Raw genomic sequence first — 15,660 nt, forward strand, 5'->3', positions numbered from 1 at the left:
CATTTGCTGCAAAACACATGCCCAGAAGCTTAAAATACTCCCTTTGGTTGTGGATAAAAGCCACACCGACTTCTTAAAGATGAAGTGAAACTGGTGTTTTCTCAGCAGGAAAATGACAAAGATCTTAGACCCACCTAGCAGACTGCATTGTCAGGGAGGGCTGATGGGGGGGAAGGTTAATTTCCCAGAACACCGGGAGGAAACGGGAGACAAGAGAATGACTGAGGAGAGAGGCAGCACACCTAAAAAGGACCGAGCTGCCTATTCTTAGCCCCGGTTCAGCCACACGTGGCTGTCTGCATTATCTCAGCACAGAAGAATCCCCAGTGGGCTCAGCACTGGACCACGAGGACAATGCTCAATTGAACGGTGGCACCGTGACCTCTACCTGTACCCGCAGCGGCATATAATCCTCACAGAGGTCATCCCACAGCTCCTGCAGTTCAGAAATTTCCAGGGGAAGGCCCAAAGGAGCTCTGGAAAACGATTTTCTGTCTGTGTTCAGGAAGGCAGAACTAGCACACGCTAAGCCAGCAGAAGAAGCACTGCCATCTGCCAAGTCACGGCTGAGCTTGGGAGGGGGCAAGCTGGACTTCACAGGAATAGGTAGTCGGCTGCCTCGGGGGCTCTGAAGGGGTTTATAGTCCAAAGTCTTGATCAAATTGAGGGCCAGCTCCAGCCTGTTCCCGCTCAGTGAAGAGCTTGGGGTCATGCGGTCATCTGAGAAATCGTCACATTTCCCATTCCCTTTCAGTCCCTTATCTGCATCTTCATCCTTCTGCTGTGGAGGGCTTGCCTCCACAGTGGTGTCCAGGGACTCAACAGAGGATGCAGGCGTGCCTTCCTCCATGCTGTCCCCATCCACAGCCACCCTGGAGCTTGTGGACTCGGCCACATCACACACAGATGACTCCTCGTTGCCTATGCTGGCTGACCAGCGGCTGGACAGCCCGCAGGAGATGCTTCTGGCCACCTTTCGGGGCACTTTGCAGATGGCTTCATAGTCAGCATCAGCCACACGCAGGGCAGCACAACCCCGGCAGCGCCGTGGGCGGTTCCCTGTTCCCTCAGAGTGGTGGCAGCTGTGTGGCTCCAGCCCATGCTCTTCTTGATCCATCCAATATTCAAACCCAGAGTAAGTGAAGTCCTCCTGAAGGAGGGCAGCGTACCGTGCATCAGGCAGGTTGGAAAGGTCCACAGTCCCCTCCCCAGCCCTGTCCTCCGTGCTGGAGTCATCGTTGTTCCTGCGGTACATGCTTGCAATGCAGAATTTGAGACGGTCCTTCTCCAGCAGCAGCTTCTGCAGGCGCTCGATGGAGAGGGCTTCGATGCGAGCGATGACCGTGTCGAACCTGTAGATGCGGTCCAGCATGAAGGCACACTTGCTGCACGCGAATTCGGACCTGCCATCCCGGCACAGCTCCCTGCCCAGGACGTGGGAGAGCAGCACCTGCAGATTCAGCTTGGCCGCCGTGTGAAAGATCCATCGCCGCTGGTTGCCACACAGCTCCCGGCCGCAAATCCGGCAGTTTTCCTTCATCCTCCCTCCCTCCTGGCACCCAAACCTACTCCTGCAGGCTCTCAGACCTTCCCGAGGTCAGCACATCTCCCTCAATCCCTGAGCCCACTGGCACGTCTCACCGCACCAATCCCCTCTTTTTAGGGTGGTGACACGCCGGGACTCTTGATGCAACAGAAACATCCCACACTACACCACCTCCTTCACATCTTCACAGCCACACCTGGGCTGCCCCTTCTCCTGGCTGGCCCCCTCGCCCCTCCGATGCTGCTCCCTCGCCTCACAGCTCGACCCTCCGATGCTGTCCCCTCTCTCCTCACAGCCCCCGTCCCCGGAGCTGCCCCTCACCGCGGGCTGCCCCTGCCCCTCCTGCCCCGGCCCCTCCTGCCCCGGCCCCTCCGCCCCGAACCGATGATGCTCCTGCCACGGCAGCGCCCGGCTTCTGGCTCAGATTTCAAGATGGCGGCGGAGCCAGCCTCCCGCGCATGCGCAGCACCCGCAACGACTGGCGGGATATGTAGTTGCCACGCCCGCGTTACGCATGCGCAGTGCTGGTCCGCGCCCTGCCTGGACACACGGGCAGCGCCGGGGGTCGCGGCAGAGACACTGACAGCGATCTATCGCGACGCGACAGCGTAAGGGTTCAGTCTCAGTGCCAGAGCCACCCACCCACACACTAGTGCTTGGCTCCAATGCAAGTGCCTGTCCCAGCTCCCTACCCCAGTGCATGTGCCACGTCCCCGTTCCAGTGCCACTGTCTGTCCCACTGCCAGGTTCCCACCCCGATGCCTGTGCCACGTCCCTGTCCCCATGCCAGCACCTGTCCCAGTGCCAGATCCTCACCCCAGTGCCACATCCCCGTCCCAATGCCAGTGCCTGTCCCAGTGCCAGGCCCCCACCGCAGTGCCAGTGCTACATCCCAGTGCCAGCCTGCCCCAGTGCCCAGCCCCAGCAGGCAGTGTGGGTGGGCATGTCCCCACAGCACAGTGCCACCAGCACCGGCACAGCAGCCCACGCCCGTGGGCAAACACCAGGGTCCCCTCAGGACCACCACACAGGCAGCTCACTCACGCACTGATGGCCCACGGCTGCTGGGGACAGCACCGTGCCACCAACATGCAGCATGGCCAGAGCTGTGCAGCTGCCAGGAACATGCCGCTCTGATCTCTCACAGCACCGAAATCCTGCCTGGCACCATGCCAGGCTGCCAGGAGTATTTTAATACTTGGGATTTAAATGGCAGATAGGAGCAAGCGGCACCAACACCCTCAGAAGGACTGCACAGGCTGGTGGCCTGTCCCCTGACAGCTCATACCATGTCCTCTGAGGCCCCCTGCTCCTCCTAGTTCCTCGCAATCACCTGACCCTGCCAGCCTGAACATGGCACAGCCCTGGCCACAGCCGCAAAAGGAGACAGGGATGACAACAACCAGCCAAGCCCTGAGTGGATGTCCTCCTCCCTGGGGTCCCTCCACTCTTGCCCACTTACCTGCCCCTCCATGACTGGAGACCCCTCCAGGCGCTGCTGCAGGTCATGCTTCTCTGCTGACAGCATTTCCACGAGCTGGTTGGTGGCAGCCAGCTCTTGGGTCAGCTCTTCGATCCTCCTGAAAGGGACAAAAGCGCATGGGATGCTCAGGGATTGGGTTGGCCCTGGGATGACACTGGGGCCAGCTGACAGAGGCCAATCTCTGGGGCAAAGCAGAGCAGCCTCAGGACTGCTCCCCCTTCCCCACAGCCCAGCTCTCCCCCCTTGGGGTGACCCCTGCACCCCACCAGATAGGCACAGTGCCTCAGTCGTGCCCAGCACAAGCCCCCTGGTAGTCCCCAAGGACCGGCACAGGGCACAGGCTGACAACATAGAGGGCACAGGTCCTGGACACTTACCTCTGGGCCATGGTGCCACAGCCATCGTCGCTCCTGTCCTCCTGCTTTGTCCTTGCCACTTCCTTCAGCTTCCCTGTCAGCTCCCGGCATTTCTCTGCCTCAGCTCTGGCCAGTGCTGTGGCCTGCTCGGCCTCACTCCGTGCCAGCCTGGCCTCCTGCATGGCAGCAGGGTGAGCCCCCAGGCACCGGCCCCCAGCTCCTCCCTGGCCCCCACTACCCCTTGACTCACTTCCTGCAGGAGCTGGATCTTGTTCTCCAGGAGCTCGTAGACGTGCTCCGACTCCCGCTGCCGCTCCTCATACTGCTGCCGGAGCACGGCCTGGTTGCGGGTCGTCTGGTTCTCCGCAGCCACCCTGCCAGGCACAGCACGGTGTGCCACTGTGTGGCATGGCATCTCCCATGACATGGCATGGGTTGACACGGCATGGCATGGCTTGGCACGGCATGGCATGGCTTGGCACTGTGCAGCGTGGCACAGCATGGCATAGCACAGCATGGCACGGCCTTTGTGGAAGTCTCCACCCCAAAGCAGCTGGGCTGGGTGATCTGTACCACTCCAGGTGCCCTCAGCCTGGCTGCCCCCATGTCCTGCACACTCCCAGCACTGCTGCCCTGGGGACACAGATCCTGTGGCAGCACCGGGACCTGTCTAGGCTCTGACTCACCAGAGCACTCCCCACACACTCCCGAAACCAGCTGCTGTGCCACTGGCCTCCCTGCCATCAATGCCTCACGGTGAGACACCCATGCCATGGCCCCTGGGCACAGCACAGCACAGCCCTCCCCCACCAAACAGGTGCTGTCCTTTATTTTTGGCTGGCGCCAGGGCTGTAAGAGGAGCCCTGTGGATACCCAGCCCCACTGCAAACCCCTCCAGCCCCACTGCAGGCCCCTCTACTGCCTGCTGTGGGCAGGGTGCAGGCAGACACCCCCGTCCCCATGCCCCCACAGCCACTGCAGGCAGTGCGTGGGCACCATGTCTGCCCTGGGGTGAGGGGTTTGGCCAGCCCCACTCACCATGTGTTGTCCAGAGCTTGTTGCTTCTCCTGCAGCTCCCGCTTCAGGCTCTCCACCTCCACCTTCAGCTCAATGTTCTATGGAGCAGGAAGGAGGTGGGTAGGATGCCCTCATGCTTGCCTGGACCCCCCAGCCCCACTGCCCACGAGAATGAAGCAGAAGTGGTATGGGGGACCCCCACCCCACGGCAGGGCTTTGGGTGCTCCTGTCAGTGAGTGGCACAGGTGGAATTTTAGCCTGTCGGCGCCGGGATGGGGTGTACCCACTCCATCTGTCTGTCCCCAAACTGGCACTGTCACCCACCCCGGGCACCCCACCAGGCTGGGGACGGCCTTCGCAACCCTCTCCCCACTCCTGTCAAAGGAAATGAGGGACAAACTCCCACACAGCAGCTCCCCCAGCCCCAGTGCCCGATGCCCTCCCTGGCATCCCTCCCGGCTACACTCCCCGGACCCCATTCCCTCCCAGAAAAGAGAGGAAGCCTCCTCACCCGTCTCCTACAGGCACTCACCCGCCGGTAGACATCGTCCCGGCTGTCCTCGCCCTTCTGCTGGACGCGCTCCTCCAGAAAGTAGATGCGGAGCTTGAGGCTGAAATTCTCCTTTTTGAGGTCATTGAGGTGCTGGGAGAGCGTGCGGTACCCGTTAGCCATGGCCGGCGCTCCATGGGGCGGGCATCCCGGCACCCCTCACATGGCGCCGCCGGGACACAGCCTAGGCTCCCTGCCCGCCCGCAGCTCCCGTCGCTGGCCCCGCTGCTCTCCCTTTCCTCTTTTTTTCGCCTCCCAGAGCTATTTGAGGAATCGCTGGAGCGGGGACAGCGAGTGGTGAAACCCGAGCCCCGGAGGCCCCCACGCGCCGCAGCCGTGAGGGCGGTGAGGGGAGCGTGGCGCCCGGCCGGGCTCAGCCCCCTCTCCCTTTGCCTCCCCCACCTGCCCGCGACCCCTCCTGCACTCCACACCCCTCTGCTGTGTCCAGGGGACCCGGCATGAATCCTGCAAGCATCCGGCAGTGCCGGGAGGGCCCTGGCGATGCCATGGGGGGTCCCAGCGCCCCGCGGTCTCACCTGCTCGAAATCCCGCAGGGTCTGTGTCTGGGCGAGGGGACCCATCTCCAGATCCCGGAGGAGACACGTTTGCACCAAGGGGCCAGGCTGGGGCTGGGCACCCGGGGGGCCACTGGACGCCCTCGGCTTGGCTGGCACAGGGTCCTCATCGCCTTCACCCCACGGCCCTTCTTGGGAAGCTGGCAGGGAGCAAGGGCGAGCAGCAGTCAGACGAGCAAAATGGCTGCTCCACACCTCGTCTGCCCCCGAGGAGAGACATGGGGATGCCTTGGGGCCCAGAAAGCCACTGGCCATCCCTGAGGCAATGCACAGGTGCATCCCCCTCGGTGGGGCACGGGAACGGGCCATGCAGGGTACCGGGGGCTCTCGGAGTGCCTTACCTGCCATGTGTCTGGCTCCGGGGACCACAGCTGGCGCGTCACTGCTGCAGGGGTCCCTGCGGAGAGCAGCGCACGGCCGTGTCACACACAGCATCGGGGGTCCAGGCCTGGCCCCCCCGCACCACCCCGCGCTGTGCCAGAGGGGCCAGGGAGGGTGGCTGGGGGCCCACTGGTGTCTGTGCACACGTGGGGATGCACGTGTGTGTTCCCACAGCCGCCGGGCAGCGGCTCTGAGTGCAAAGACACGAGGCCCTGGGGGCTGTGCAGATGGCGGTGTCCCCTTAGTAGCACTTTAGCTCCATTAGCAGCCCTGTCAGGGCCACCTGAGCCCCCACAGCAGACCACCACAGCCCCCAGGGAGGATCTGGGGGAACGAGGCAGGGCTGGCCCTGGCTGCTCTCTGAAGGACCCTGTGCCTCTGAGCTGTCATGGCCCACCAGCTCCCCACCGCAGCCATAATCGGGTTTATTTTCAGCTCAGAAGTGTGAGTCATTTCATAATTTAAAAGAAAGAGAGAAACCCCAACAAATAAAAAAAAACCTGGACTGTTGGGATTTTTCCCTTTTAAAGAAATCAGAATGTTTATTTTCTAATCTCAGCCTGACAGCTTTTTGGTGGGGCCCAATGAGCAGGGAGGTGGGCACGTGCCCCAGCACCAGTGTGGGCACAGTGCCCTGCCCACATGCACAAGGCTGAGCCCCAACAGCCGAGTAGGGACAGCATGTTCCTGTGGCACATGCCATGGTAGGGTCCCCGGGACCATGTCCCCAGAGCCTTCCACACCACACCAGCACCCTGCAGCAGGGGACACAGCACTGCCAGCCTGACAGGGAGCAGGGGAGGCAGACACAGGCTGCCACAACCCCTGCAGCAACAACCCATCATGGAGGGAAACTGAGGCATGATGACTTTAAACACACCGTCACCGGTCAGGTGTGGCTGCGTGCCCTGCCAGGCACCATAGCTGGCATGATACCCAGAGACAAAGCAGCCAGAAATGTTGTACCTGGAGGCACAGCACCCAGAGGTGCAGTGCCCAGGGGCATCTTACCCAGAGGTATGGAACCCAGTGGCACCCAAGTTTCAATAACCATAAGTGTGATGCCTGAGGAGACCTGATACCAAGAGGCACAATATCCAAGGAGGTGTGACACCCCAGGAGGACCAGTACCCAGGGTGTGACACCCAGAGACAAAACATCCAAGGAGCCACGATACCCAGACTCAAGATGCACAAGGATGCACAACACTTAAGGAAGCACAGTACCCAGTGGCATGATATCCTAAGGCATGATGTCCCTGGAGGCAAAATACCCAAAAAGGCACATTAACCAGTGACATAATATGCAAGGCTCGACACCCAGAAGGGTAATACCCAGAGACACAACAAACAAGGAGCCAAGCACTTGATGCACAAGGAGACACAATGCCCAGTAGCAGAATACCCATAGGGACAGTACAATAGCCAAGGAACTGCAAATCCTGGGGATGCTGTGGGGTGATGACCAAGGAGCCAGGCAAGGGCTAAGGCTTACTATCTACAGCCTACACTGTGTACCCTCCACGTTAACTTTGCAGATGGAGATGTGCATAGTTGACATCAAGAAAGGATGAGCTGGGCAAAGGAAGAGGTCCTGTGAGATGAGATTGTCCTGCTTTGGCTCTGAAGAACTGCACAGAACGGAACAAAGTCCTGTGACTAGAACTTTGAAGGACACCATGGCCAAAAAAGTAACTTTCTCCAGATTAAGGGTTATTTAAATAATGAAACACACACTGCTGCACAGGCTAATAAGCTTAATGAAATACCTGCTGCCACATATATGTCTCTATTACTCAACCCTCCACCTAGATCATGCCGTATGTAACATAGGAGGAGGGGGATAAGATTGGGCTATACATAAAGAGGGTAGAAATTTCGCCTAGTTAGAAGGAAGACCCAAAAATACCTTGGAGACGGGCAATGGGCTACTCTCCTCTCCCTTGTCCCAAGCCAGGGACACCTTGCTTAGGTTTCTGCATGTTACTGTTAATATTACTTGGGTTGACACAAGTGTGTACCATCCTGAGAGGGAACAGAATGGGCCCAAAAATGTTGGAAAAACAACAATAAAACAATTGTTGATGCAGTATTGAGGGCAACTGATCTTGTGTGCAAAAGGAAATCAGAGCACCCTCTCTCCTAAAAAATGGCAGATGTAGAATATACTGCTTTGAAATCAGAAAAGGAGCAACTTAAAATGTATTTGGTCACAGCTGAAAAATAGGGAAAAGCAACTGCAGAAACGTTTAGGGGAAGAGAAGGAGATAAAAATAAAAATTGGAAGAAAAGGTAGATATGATGCTTGTGTGAGCTCCTGATCCCCCTGCCATCATACAGATTAGAAAACTAATCATATTCCCTGAGGAACAGGATGGAGACATATGGGGTGACCCCAATGCCAGAGAAGTGGGGGAAGGTGATTCTTTGTCTCCTTCAAATCCCCCTGAGGATGAACCCAGATGCATTATAGAAACAGAAGAGACAACTGAACCTTGACGAGGAGTGGGAAATCATACCCGAGAAACAATCCCATTCAATCTGATTCAGTTTGAAAAGTGCTATGCCCCTAAGCCAGGGTGGACTGAAATTCAGCAGGTGGAATCCTATGAATGCATACATAATGACAGCCCATACATTCTGATTCCAGGTGGGCCTCCTCAACTATTAATGACATTTCTAACAGATAAGGGAACACATATTCCAGTATTAGCACAGCAGGACATTGAAAAACTGGGCAGAGTTGAAATCACTGGAATGAACGGAGCAAGTGCTACGTGCCAAACCACCAAGGCTAATTTATGGCTCCCAGGCGATAAGCACACGTCCTCCCCTCGCTTTGCAGTAAAAGATCACAATGAAAACATTTTTGGTTTCGATGTTCTGAGCAGCCAAATCTGGCAGCTGGTGCAGAGCAACTTTTGGTCCTCCCGCTCAACCCTGACCCTAAAAGAAATCCAGATACTACAGTGCATTCACCCCACACGGCACTTACACTCCCTCATTCAAAAGCTACTAATGTACCACGATACAAGTCTCTGCTGTGGCACAAAATTGAACTCCTGAAGTTACAGCTGATTTCAAAAAAAGACAAATCAATGCCAAAGCCCACTCCCTATATAATGCACCAATTAATAATTCACCAAACTTTCACCCCATACAATTCACCAGTCTGGCTAATCCAAAAACTGGAATGGATATGGCAATTAACTGTTGATTACTGATGCATAGACAGGGTGGGACCAGGTTTGGAGAAAAGATGCCAATACTGAGCCTTTAACCACTGCTGTGCCAAACGCGGAGGAACTGGTAACTCAACTTCAGGGAGTGCCCCAGTCATGGATGGCAACCCTGGGTGTAAAAGATATGCTTTTTGTGATTCCACTCCAGGAACACAACAAGGCTTGATTCAGGTTCACCGGGAAGGGAATGTAGCATATTTTTAATAGGCTGCCCCAGGGATATAAACACTCTTCCACTATTGCTCATAAAGCCCTGGCAAAGTCTTAGCCACAGTCTGGCCCCACCAAAGGTTACAGTGTATCAGTAGATCAATGACACCATCATCATCGAATGATCCCAGAATGGCCTGGTTTGGAAGGAATCTTAAAGATCATCTCATTCCAACCCCCATGGGCAGGCACACCTTCCACTAGCCCAGGTTGCTCAGGGCCACATCAAGCCTGACCTTGAACACTTCTGGCAATGGGACATCCACAGCTTCTCTGGGTAACCTGTGCTGGTGTCTCACCACCCTCAGAGTAAAGAATTTTTTCCTACTATCCAATCCAAACCTACCCTCTGTCAGTTTGAAGCCATTCCCCCTTGTCCTGCTCTTGTAAAAGGTCTCCCTCCGTCTTTCTTGTGGGCTCCCTTCAGGTACTGGAAGCCCACAATTAGGCCCCCCTGAAGCCTTCTCTTTTCCAGGCTGAACAAACCAAATTGTCTCATAGAGAGAATTCTCTCAAATTCCCTCAGAGAGGTAGGTGCTCCATCCTTCTAATCAGCTTGGTTGGGTAATACCCTATGGTAGTTTTGCCTGCAAGGAAAAATGTGAGCCTTTAGCAGTCCTACATCCCAGCATCAGGGGCCCAAGCAGGAGGTTAAGTTCTTGGGAGTCTATTGGATTAAAAAAGCCACTTCTGCTCTCCTGCAAGCCCTGGAAAAAACAGAACATGGGCAGAACCTACCTAACATAAAGGAGTGACAGCATGTTCTGGGGACTTTAGAATTATTAAGAGAACTGAGGTTGTCCCAACAGCTTGGTCCCATGTACTTGACCAACTCTATCTATGGGGAATGGGGGTTCAGTGAACATGGTTCCCATTTTAATCTGTATCAAAAGGGGCTGGAAGAGCCAGAGAGAGCACTAGACAGTAGCTGCCACTCTTTCAATGACACTTGAACAAGATATTCCTATCTAGAGAAGGGCTTGCTGTCCCTGGTGGGGAGGTGACACAAACAGAACAGATAAGGAAAGAACAAAGGAAAGGACAGAGTGAGAGTTTGGGGGGGAATACCCAACTGACTGATACCAGGCCATCCTGTGCTGGTTACAATTCTTCAGACTGGGACCGTGGCAATGGTATTAACAACCCAAAAATAACCTTATGCCTGGGAAACAAGTATTACTGCTCAGGGCCACCCTGAGGCGGGGCCAGCCCAGTGCAGTGGCTGCCTGCCAGTTCTGGGGTGAATGAGCAGAGCACCCACTTTCCCAAAGTCCAGCTGCCCGGCCAGCACCCCACACAGCCAGGGTGGCAGCACCATGCCTGGCCATGGGAATGCTAGGCCAGCAGGAGCCCAGGGCTCTGCTGGGCTGAGTGGGGGGTCTGTCCGGGTCCCCCCCCCCCCCCCCCCACCGTGCCCAACACTGGGAATTTGTTTGCTGTGAAGGGGAGGTCACTGCAGTGCTGCTGGGGCTGCAAGAGGACAAGAGCCCTTTCATGCTGGCTATGCCAGCCTGGAGCATGGAGCAGAGCTGCCGGCACAGCACAGAACAAGGGGGGCATAGCCCTGGGGCCCCCCCCTCAGCAGGCAGCACTGCCCATCCCCATGTACCTCCAAGCCCTGGCATGAGGGGCACCACGCGGCCCTGACTCAGAGCACTCACTGACTCACAGCATCTCCATGGCATCACACCAGGGCCACTGCAGCCACTTGCCAGCAGTGGCACCCTGGGGTGCCATCAGGGAGAGGGGAGAATGCAGGGCTGGCAGCCAGGGCCAGGGCACATGGGCTACGTGAGAGTGGCTGCTGCCCACGGGGAAAGCATCCTGGGGTAAAGCATCCCAAAAGCACCAGGCACTAGAACCCAGCAACAGCAACTCACCTACTTCTGCTACTGGACCACCTCCAGCGGGGAGACAGATGGACAGAGGGATGGATGGAGGGATGGACGGCAGGCCCCAGCCCCGTGCTCAGCAACAGCCAGTCTGTGTGCCAGTGGCTCCAGGCTGGCAGAGGGGTTGTGGCAAGGGCCAGGCAAGGCCAGGGAGAGTGTGGCAGCTTAGATGACGAGCCTGGCACATCCCAGCTCCCTGCTGACTCGTTGGCACAAATGTCTCAGCGGGGGCGGAGTGCCACCACGGAGGAGGTGGAGCGGGGGCAGCCGTCCACAAACACGGTGGCTGCCTCAGTGTGTGAGCACAGCACAGAGCGCACGGCACGGCCACCCACCGGCCTGCACACGGGGCACGGCAACAAGGTCTCCATTGAGCACAGCAGGACGGGGGGAGCCGGGGGCTGGCGTTACCCACGCTCCCGGCGAGGCGGCTCCCGGCGCTGCACCGCAGGCGTGGCAGTCGGCACAGCTCCCGAGGCCCAGCAGCCTTGGATAGGTGCCGGGACAAACGGTCTGGCCAGCGGCTCAGCGTGGCATCGGGGATGGGCAGAGCCAGGGGAAGAGCAGGCAGGATGAAAAGGGGGCTGCGGAGATGGGGCAAGCCAAGCTCCCTGCACCAACACCCTGAAGCCTTCCTTCAGGACCATGCTTGACCCAGCACCTCCCAGTAAACCTCACATACCCTCACATACCCGAGGAGAGCTTAGTGATGGTGCAGACACCAGCCGAGGATCCTACAGGACCGTACAGCTCCTGCCCTCTCCTCTGGCGCACACACATTGCCCTGACACCCACAGGTCCCCATGGCACAGGGCAACGAACACCAGTGTGCCCTCGGTGCTGGACAAGGGACCAATGTCCCTTTCATGCACACCAGTGACTCCCGAGTTCTCTTGGGCTTGCCTGGTGCAGGGCCCAGAGAGCCGCCAACCCGGGGTCCCAAAGCCCCGTCACCAGCCCCAACCCACGGTACTCCAGCAGCAGGAAGGGGCACCCACGGCCCAAGGGAATGGGGCTTGGGACAGGAGGTGTCCGGCCCTGCACAGCCCCGAGGGAGCACTGATCCCGGCCGCATCCCAGCTGCATCCCGGCGGCACCGATGCCGGGAGGTACCTGGGCCTCAAGCTGCCGCAGCATCACCACAGCTCAGCGCGGGCATACGCAGCCCCCGCGGGTGTCCCGGGCAGAGGCAGCCCTCTGCGTGCCCGGATACACGGACATCCCGACCCGCATCACCCCGGACACGCGCACCCGTGGATGTCACACGCGCGCACGGACACGCTCCTCACCTCCGCCTCGGGGCTCGCATCCTGCTGCCCCGCCGGGCTCCGCCGCACCGGGCCGGGCAGCACCGGGCCACGCACCAGCGGCACCGGGCTGGCCAGCACCGGGCCGGCCACCGCGGGCACCCGGCCGGGCCGCCGGGTCCCCGCAGGCGCTGCCGAGCCGGCCCAGCGTGCGCCGAGGAGGCGGCTCTGCGGCACCGGCCGGCTCCGCCCGCCTCTGCTTCCCCTCCTCCTCCTCCTCCTCCTTCTCCCTGCCTCCATCCTTCATCCATCCCTGCCTCCCAGCATCCCTCCCTCCCTCCTGACCCCGCATCCATCCATCCATCCATCCATCCATCCATCCATCCTTCCTTCCTTCCTTCCATCCTTCCTTCCTTCCTTCCTTCCTTCCTTCCTTCCTTCCTTCCTTCCTTCCTTCCTTCCTTCCTTCCTTCCTTCCTTCCTTCCGAATTCCTTCCGAATTCCTTCCGAATTCCTTCCGAATTCCTTCCTTCCGAATTCCTTCCTTCCTTCCTTCCGAATTCCGAATTCCGAATTCCGAATTCCGAATTCCTTCCTTCCGAATTCCTTCCTTCCGAATTCCTTCCTTCCGAATTCCTTCCTTCCTTCCGAATTCCTTCCTTCCTTCCGAATTCCTTCCTTCCTTCCTTCCTTCCTTCCTTCCGAATTCCTTCCGAATTCCTTCCGAATTCCTTCCTTCCTTCCGAATTCCTTCCTTCCGAATTCCTTCCTTCCTTCCGAATTCCTTCCTTCCTTCCTTCCGAATTCCTTCCTTCCGAATTCCTTCCTTCCGAATTCCTTCCTTCCTAATTCCTTCCTTCCTTCCTTCCTTCCTTCCTTCCTTCCTTCCTTCCTTCCTTCCTTCCTTCCTTCCTTCCTTCCTTCCTTCCTTCCTTCCTTCCTTCCTTCCTTCCTTCCTTCCTTCCTTCCTTCCTTCCTTCCTTCCTTCCTTCCTTCCTTCCTTCCTTCCTTCCTTCCTTCCTTCCTTCCTTCCTTCCTTCCTTCCTTCCTTCCTTCCTTCCTTCCTTCCTTCCTTCCTTCCTTCCTTCCTTCCTTCCTTCCTTCCTTCCTTCCTTCCTTCCTTCCTTCCTTCCTTCCTTCCTTCCTCCCTCCCTCCCTCCCTCCCTCCCTCCCTCTCTCCATCCATCCATCCATCCATCCATCCATCCATCCATCCCCCCTCTGACCCCCACCTTTCCTTCCCTGCTCCCTCCCTCTGCTCTCTCCCTGATCCTTCTCTCCATCCGCCCTTAATCTCCCCAGCCCCCCCGCCCAGCCGCCATCCTGTCCCGGCTGACACAGCCAACCCCCGCCCCAATCCCCACTCCATCCAGTCCCTCTGGACTGAGCCCCAATCCTTCCTCACACTTCAGTCCCCCAGAAACAATCCATGATCCCTTCTTCCAACTTCACAGTCTCCCCAAAAGACACCCAATTAGCCAGGATGCCCCAAGGCACCCTCAACCCTTCATCCTGACACCCCAATTATGCGTCCAGTCATTGTTGTCATCCCCTTCCTTGGATGCCTCCATCTCAACCTGACACCCCCAATCCCCTTTGCCACCCCAGAGCCCCACGAGTCCCCAGATGTCGCTCCAGCCCCACAATACCCTCACTTGCTCTCTAATTGTCCATGACTTCCCAGTCCTCCACTGGGACATTCCTATAGCCCTTGATCCCCATAAACCCCCTTGAACACCCACCATCCCAACCAAAGACCCCCAATCTCCCCCACCACTTTCCTCTTCTTCGCCACTCCCCATCCCAACACCATTAACCCCAGTCTCCTTTGATGCCCCTAATTCCTTTCCCTGCTTGACACCCCAATAGCAGTGCTGCCCCTGACTCCTCCCCCAGCCCCATTCTCCCTGCAGGGACCCTCCTCCCAATTCCCTGTTGCTTGACCCCATTCTCCTCTGTCCTGCACCCCTACAGCCCTTCAACCAGCTGTCCCCATGGTCACCCCACCTGCCACCAAGCAGAGTCTGTCCAGGACCCTTGTGTGGAATGATGATCAAGGAGCCAGGCAAGGGCTAAGGTTTACTCTCCACACCCTCTGTGTTACCTGCGCGGATGGAGAACTGCAGAGTTGGTTGCAAGAAAGGATGAGCTGGCTGAAGGAGGAGGTCCTGTGGTGATGGCATGGTCCTGCTTTGGCTCTGACAAATGGAACAAAGTCATATGACCAGAAATTTGGAGGACACAGTGGCCAAAACGGTCACTTTTGTCTGATTAATGATCATTTAAATATTAAAGTATGCACCCTGCATATGCTAATAAGCGTAATACTACATGGTACCACGTATATAGCTCCATACTCTCCACTTAGGTCATACTCTACTAACATAGGAGTAGGGGGAGAAGTTTGGGCTGGATTATAAGGCAGGTATAAATTTTACCTGGTTAGGAGGAAGACCCAAAAGTACCTTGCAGACTATCAATGGGCTACTCTCCTCTCCCTCCTCCCAAGTGGGGACACCTCCATGGTAAGTTTCTGTGTACAATTGTTATTATCATCACGCTGGTTAACACAACATTATTGTTACTGTTAGAGCTCTATTGCAAGTGGTGCACTTATCAACAGCAATTCTGTATCTGTGTTTCTGCTGCTTTGATAAACTGCACTGTTCATGAATCTGTGATTATGAAGGTTCTTACAGAATGTGACTAAACCTCTGGTGTTGAATTAATAAGCTGCACTATTTGTGAAGCTGCACTCGTGGAATTTCCTACTGAACATGACCAGACCTATAGTGCCAAATTGGTTATAGTCAGAACATAAGCTCAGCTGTCCCCAGCCCTCTGATCTCTGAGGACCGGTTGGAACACAGGTGGGGTTATTTTCTGCCGAATTTCTTACTCTGAACGCAATACCTGGAACAAATGAGGTCAGCAGAGGGGTGCTGTGCCCCCATAACTCCCATACTCCATTCTCGTTGTGAGTCATCAGCCACCACGGCCCGAGTCCTCCGGCACCCATCCCGCTGGCCCTGCCAGCTTTGGGTCCCCTCCAGCCTTTGGGTCCCCTCCATCTGGTTCCCTTGGGGGACAAGGAGTGGGGGGACATGCCTGCTGGCACAGCCACCCGCCAGCACTCCCAGTGTCCCAGCAGGCCCCCGGCGG

At 57.3% G+C, this 15,660-nt stretch overlaps 1 protein-coding gene across 12 annotated transcripts in view; it reads right to left on the minus strand.

The window, feature by feature from the left end:
- Nucleotides 1-12,646, minus strand: part of LOC116447743 (myomegalin-like) — a 36,217-nt gene extending 23,571 nt beyond the window's left edge. For 5 of the 12 annotated variants that reach the window (XM_032117215.1, XM_032117211.1, XM_032117214.1 and 2 more), the window contains exon 1: nt 389-1,801. In XM_032117215.1, the coding sequence (XP_031973106.1) occupies nt 389-1,540 (1,152 nt within the window). In that variant the 5' untranslated portion in view covers nt 1,541-1,801. Of the gene's footprint in view, nt 1-388; nt 1,803-3,008; nt 3,127-3,406; nt 3,562-3,635; nt 3,760-4,423; nt 4,501-4,934; nt 5,046-5,488; nt 5,668-5,868; nt 5,925-12,540 lie in introns of those variants that run through there. The other 7 variants (XM_032117213.1, XM_032117208.1, XM_032117209.1 and 4 more) reach the window with 3 other exon arrangements.
- Between the last annotated feature and the right edge of the window lie 3,014 nt (nt 12,647-15,660).

Source organism: Corvus moneduloides, chromosome 9 (assembly GCF_009650955.1).
Source record: "Corvus moneduloides isolate bCorMon1 chromosome 9, bCorMon1.pri, whole genome shotgun sequence".
NCBI classification, from domain to species: Eukaryota; Metazoa; Chordata; class Aves; order Passeriformes; family Corvidae; genus Corvus; species Corvus moneduloides.